The sequence below is a fragment of the Cylas formicarius genome, unplaced genomic scaffold (genome assembly GCF_029955315.1).
Source record: "Cylas formicarius isolate icCylForm1 unplaced genomic scaffold, icCylForm1.1 PGA_scaffold_7__23_contigs__length_41026272, whole genome shotgun sequence".
Taxonomy (NCBI): domain Eukaryota; kingdom Metazoa; phylum Arthropoda; class Insecta; order Coleoptera; family Brentidae; genus Cylas; species Cylas formicarius.
In genome coordinates this window covers 35,124,051-35,130,523 of record NW_026844352.1, presented here as the reverse complement: position 1 = coordinate 35,130,523, position 6,473 = coordinate 35,124,051, and the positions used below count along the sequence as shown (strand labels likewise).

Here is a 6,473-nt window from a genome sequence, read left to right as displayed (position 1 = left end):
AGTTTCACTTCGTCACGTCAGTTTCGTTGCCCACGGATCCGAGCCACTACTTTGTAGTTTTTGTTTTAGTTTTTTAAAATAAGTAGTTTGTTTCGTGTATTTCTTTTTAGAAAAAAAGAAAAAGTATTGGTCATACTCAGGCGTAGTCAGATCTAGTTTATAATATACTTGCATGGTTTTTTACTTCTCTTTAAATTAGTAAGTATGGACTTTTTAACTTGACCAAGCTGTTTGATAGTTTTTAGTGTTTTTCTAAACTAACGTTTTTCTCTTCGACGTCAGTAAAGTGCGAGAAAAAACAAAAAAAAAAAACAAAAATTTGAAAACTAATTTTTAATTTCCAAAATTACAGAAAAAATTACTGTTTGGCTTTGATGACGTGTCCTAGGTCGTATTTTCCGCGAACGCAGGTGATTTTTACGCCCGGACAATCTTTCAAGCGTCCGACCCTGCACAGTACTATATGGTGCTCTTGTAAACTGTGTCCGATACCGGGCACGTATGCCACCATTTCTTTACCGTTGCTCAGTTTCACCAACACGCATTTCCTATTTGCCGAATTCGGCTTCTTCGGTTTTTTAATTAGCGTTCTGATCACTACTCCCTTCATGAACGGATTGCCGTCCAGAGGTCGCTTCTTTATTCGCTTTTTATAGTGCGGCCCGGTCCTGTGCATTTGTTGGAGACTCGCCATCGTCCTGCCTGCGAAAAAAATCTGCTGAAATTTCTGAGGGATTACAACGATTTATAAGCGATTTGTCCAGAAGACTGGCGAAAAATAAAATCACTAAAAACTTGCATCAATCACATTTTCCTTTACCAGAAAAAAAATGATCCGACTAACCCAACATCCTGGGGAGGACAGTGCTAATTTAAACGCAATTATAGAAGATTTTTATTAGTGCAAAAAGGAATTATAGAACACATAGTTTAAAGCAAATGGCAAATTTTTTAAGTGAATGGATGTTTTTTACTGTAATAAACATAAAAAAATCGATGTTAACACAAAAATAAAGACCTTAAACGTATCTTTACTTCTTTAGCAACAATTCTTTACCACTTAATGAACTATTTATTCAAACAATTGAGGTGACTCTCTCTGGTTAGCGCAATTTTTAGTTTGGCGCCTTTTTCGTTTGATCGTTCGACCATTCAAGAATGCCCTTTTAAGTAGGCGCATTTTTAGCGGAGCGGAGCTAACGTATGTATATCCTACGGTCAGTTGTTAAAAGTGAATGGCTGCGTGTTTTGTCCGGTGCGAAATTATGACAAAAACCAGCAGTGACAGTACCAGCTTGCGGAAACGAGATGAGACAGCAAGAAATAGTAATGGTAGTGACAGTTGCCATTCAACGTTGAAAAATGCAATAACCAAAATCCGTAAGATTACAATCGGTCCACGGATGGGATTATTTTCCCTTGTGGCCGTCACTGTGCTGCACTGGACAAAACGCGATAATAAGTAATAGAAACATTTTGCCACGAACAAATATGTTTATTATATTTCGGATGGCAGGGTCTCGTTTATAATAATGGTTAGTTAGTTAGGTTAGTTTTATAGTCAAGCAATTCTAAATAAAAATAAAATTCAATTTGTCGAAATTCAATGTGTATAAAAAATTAATCGAGTCTGCAACAAAATAATTAGTTATATAAATTTAAACAGTTCATTCATTCATTTATTAATGATAACAATTTAACTACTTATTTTTATTATTTTAAATTAAAATTTAACATGACAACTGTAAGTATGGACTTTTTATCTTGACCAAGCTGTTTGATAGTTTTCAGTGTATTTCTAAACTAACGTTTTTCTCTTCGACGTCAGTCTGACACTTGCGACCAAGAACGATTTTTCGTTTAGAAACGATAATCGTCAACTAAAAGTGCGAGAAAAAACAAAAAAAAAAACAAAAATTTGAAAACTAATTTTTAATTTCCAAAATTACAGAAAAATTTACTGCTTGGCTTTGATGACGTGTCCTAGGTCGTAAATAGGCTTAACCCAACCTTGGGTTACACCAGTAGCCCAAGGTTGGGTTAAGCCTATTTTCATCGGGGTGGATTAGGCTTGGTATGGTCTGTTCATAGATATAAGAAAGTGACCAATTGCTTTTGAATGGGATTATCCAAGGGTGGTCATTAACATACAATGCAACAAGATTATTACCTAAAGTTTCGGAATTTAAATTCAGGTAAAATTGTGTAATTTTATACCTACCTGTGTTTAATATTCTTTGGTTTGGTATACTACTTAGTTTAAGTTTATTAGTAATCATTCTTATTTCGTGTGTAATATAGCGTGTATTAAATCGTGTGCGAATTATGCAAAATATGTGCGAGTCTAGTGTATATCAGGAGATGCTCCCGCCCAAATGTTGGAAACACTATTCTATTGCGACTAAGGAAGTTCTAATCAATGCTTATTTGACTCTCATTGAACGTGGTGATAGCAAGCAAGCATCTTTAGAAGAAACGGCCACATTCACGAAAATTCCAACATCAACTGTATGGAAAATTGTGAATAATCCCATTTCAGTGACGAAAAAAAGAAGCAATGCTGACATTTTCTCGAGTGTAGATGAACGTGATCAAGATATACGGCGTAAAATTTACCAGTTATGCGAGGAACAAAGCGTGCCTATATTAGACATTTTAATTAGGAGGCTTGAAAAAGATGAAACCGGTGTTAAATGTGTCAAATTATGGAAGTGTATTCAACACATGGGTTTTAGATTTAAAAAAATGGACAAAAGACAAGTTTTAATGGAATCTTTGGAATATCTAGAAAAAATTAGGATTTACAGAGAACAACAAAGTCCAAGTGTAAAACAAACGCGCCATCAGCATGCTAGCTCTAAAGATGGTCGGATTCCAAATGGACTATTTCTGTCTGCGAAAAATATTAAAGATTCTTCTCTGGATTACCATGAAGACACCACCGCTGATTTATTTGAAAGTTGGTTTAAAAGCAAACTAGTTCCAAACATTAATCTTAATAGCGTAATTGTAATGGACAATGCAAGTTATCACAGTAGACAGTTGACTAAAACCCCTTCCTCGTGTGACACAAAAGCAACAATCCAAAACTACATGTATAAAAACAAAACAAAAACCCAAATATTTATATTCTAAGCAAAGTACGGACCTGTTCGGCCATATTTCATTCTTACAGCTTGCCCGAGTCTTTCCTTAATTCGTATCAGTTAGTCAGTTTCTTATATCTATGAACAGACTTTACCATAAATTTTATGCAAACTAAAAGACTTTAGCTACAATCTTCGGCGTATGAATTCCTCCAAACTCTGACGAAATGCATATAGTTCTTCATCCCCACAGTCACAACCCATTGGATTTAAGCGATTTTTCACCAATGATTGTAATTTCGATCGTAATTTGCCGTTTTGGTTTGAAAAACAAAACCCACCGTGGACCGTGTCTCGACGCCACTGTCGTGGCAACAATGCGATCCGTGTGTGGTCACCTACGGTCAGCAAACGGCAATCCTAATCCCTCTATTATTTCCTCGTGGCCAAATCCGTCGCAATCATCCCCGCGTGTTCACCCTTTCGTGTTGCGATGCGAGGGTGGGCCTGTATTCGAGGGATGTTTTGTGGTTTTCAGCCTCGACCCTGGCATCCGACTCGGGCAAGGTTTGCATTTCCAATGTCCACATGAAGACGCATTGAATTCTAATAAACTGCCCCCGTATTGCAATCGAATGTATACTTTTTGTTTAAAATCGTATTTTATAAAACGTCATTGTACTTTAATCATAAAATATAAAATTTTCGTTAATGAAGATTTGGAAATTTACTCTAATTTCATATTGATGCTGCCATCTATAAAAGGGCAAATGAAACATATCGCCCGGGAAACGGAATTTAAAAACTTTGTTATTAGACATATTATCATTAAGTGTAACGACATCCGTAAAATATTTTTAACTTGCTTAAACTCTTTTGTATTTTGTAGAGTTAGTTGCGAATCAACCAAAACCCTACATTTGTCGATTAATACCCTAAAATAAAAATTAGGCAACCCAACACACACACAGGTCTAGACGCTAGGGTTTCCAATGTATTTGGATTTTTTAAGGACATCGATTATGTCAAGTAAGCGGGAAATAAGATCTCGCCTCGAATAACAACGGAACGTACCTTGAAACAGCAATCCGGATATTCTATTAACCAACGACTGGGTAGAATGCTGCGGAAGTTTGGTTTGCGACATTAAACTTGCCACGGATCTTATGCCTATCGCAGGCATCTGCGCGACAAACTTAAGAAAGTTCATCGCGTGTGGAGCCAAATATCCCCGCAAAACTTTAATTATTGCATTAGCACTTTACTTTGTTTCGTATATTCTATCGAATATTGAGGTTATGAAACGGGTTACGTCTTCGTATTAAATGTTGTGTACATTTGAGCTACTCACCGTTTGAACTATCGGGATAATTCACTTGTTCTGTGTAACGGAATGCCTAACGATAAAATAGAGTCTGGCGCATTCATCAAAACACTGAATGATTTTTTCTGCGTGAATGGAGGGAAAACCGCAGAAAATTCATATAAATAAAGATCGATTTCACAAGAGGAAAAAATGTCGTTTGTTGTATCTATGATTCCAATTTCAATTTAAATAGTGCTTTATACACAACGACATCAAAGCATAAATTATTTTTATTAATTTAACGGCGTTAAAATGTTTGAGCGTCACCAACAGCAATTTTGTTAATTTATTAACGTTCTGGCCTTTCATTTCGGTATCGCGGATACATATAATAAAACAAAAGCTTTTTTCTCAATGGAATAAATTTGAACGGAGTCAACTCGATTAATTAATATTTTATTGTTTAAACAAATTTGCGCCGAATAATTTCGCTGCTATTTGATGCGTGTCTTGATAAATTGGCGCTTGTCTCTGCTAGACGACAATATTGTGCCAGCGACCGTTAAATTTTACTCTCTGTTAAAAAGAGAAATATTATTAATTATATGATCACACTTTTTCTCAAAATAAATGAAAAATGTCAAAAGTAAACTCAGAGACGATAGTTGTTTGCACAAGTAGCAATAATTAGCAATAATTGGCAATTAGCAATAATAGTGTATTATGCAACAAGTGCGGTAAACGGAATTTGACTCAGGAGTTTATTGGACACGAGCGGGGCGCAGCGGAGTGAGTATTTAATAAACAAGTGACTTAAAAAGTTTACCGAACGTTTTGCATATTATACTTTTTTAGGACCGTCATTTTTTGGGTACATTTGCCCAAAACAACACGAATACCTTGGTTGTCATGACCGTCAGAATTATCAAACGTCAAAATTCAAGGCGTGCGGTCAAATCTTCGAAGATATCCGATTGCTCCCAAACCTGTGCCGCAAAAGCCCGGAAATGTCCGAAGTGGCTCGGATCCGCGGGACAAGGTAATTAGGTATTTTACAGACGGGAGTAGAAATACGTTTTTTCAATGTTACGACGACAAACATTTGATTACTAGGGCTTGCTGCGGGTTCGGAAATCAATATATTTTATAATAATATGTATTTTTAACAATATATAGTAAGTTTTTTATAACAATCGTGAAAATATAAAATGTTTCTATAATTCGCTTAAAACAGTTTGTTGTAGGTTTAGGTGCGTTAATGTATTGATAAAATTTGTTCCATTTTTGCGTTAATAAATTAATTACCCGACATGATTTATAAGAGTTATAAAATATTGTCAATAGACAGTAAAGTGCCATTTGTTTAGTGCTACAACCTTTTTATAGAATATCGTTTTAATTGCAAATATTATAAAATTATATTGTTTGATAAAAAATTGCTTTTAACGGTTTTTTCCATTCAAAATTTTTAGTGTTATTTTTTGATCACCCGGTATTTATTTGTTTTTAAAACATCAACACCTACCACTTACCTAGATCCCCTTTTTTAAGGAAATCAACCCCAAAGGCTTTCACTCGAACATCAGTTTTGACACCCCGTACAGTGTGTCCCATTTTTGATTTTTCTGTTGTGACTGAGCCAAGGTTGCCTTTTTAGGAAACGAAAGGTGGCACAAACGGTTTTTCTTTTTTCAACGGAACATCGTGTATAACTTTTAATAATTTAATTAGGTTTGATACGGGCTTCTGAAAAATATGCCGTAAGCCATATAGCTTCCAGATATCTGTATAGTAGCCGTGCCTAATGCTCATTATACAGACATTTTTGAAGCGACGATGAAAATAATATTCATATAGTAAGTACTATGTATATATTAAATGAATATGCGCACGCGCGGTCATTTGAAATCCCCTTTTCAACCAATAGAGCGTTGACAATTCGTCAATTCAACAGGTTTCAGTTCAGAGGTAATATTTTTATAACAGTATTTTTTCAAAATATGCCTAGATCTCGTTAAATGTTCTGAGGAAGCGAGTTAAGTGGGCGGAGATCCCCGTTTAGAAAGAAAACGGTTAGGGGC

General features: G+C 35.5%; 1 protein-coding gene across 1 annotated transcript; it reads right to left on the bottom strand.

The window, feature by feature from the left end:
• Nucleotides 1-317: 317 nt before the first annotated feature.
• On the bottom strand, nucleotides 318-4,410 carry LOC132704608 (small ribosomal subunit protein uS12m). The gene is made up of 2 exons (XM_060674715.1): nucleotides 4,161-4,410; nucleotides 318-702 (listed from the first exon to the last, which is right to left on the bottom strand). The coding sequence occupies exons 1-2, from the start codon at nucleotides 4,294-4,296 to the stop codon at nucleotides 359-361; spliced, it is 480 nt and encodes a 159-aa protein (XP_060530698.1). The 5' UTR covers nucleotides 4,297-4,410; the 3' UTR covers nucleotides 318-358.
• Nucleotides 4,411-6,473: the final 2,063 nt, after the last annotated feature.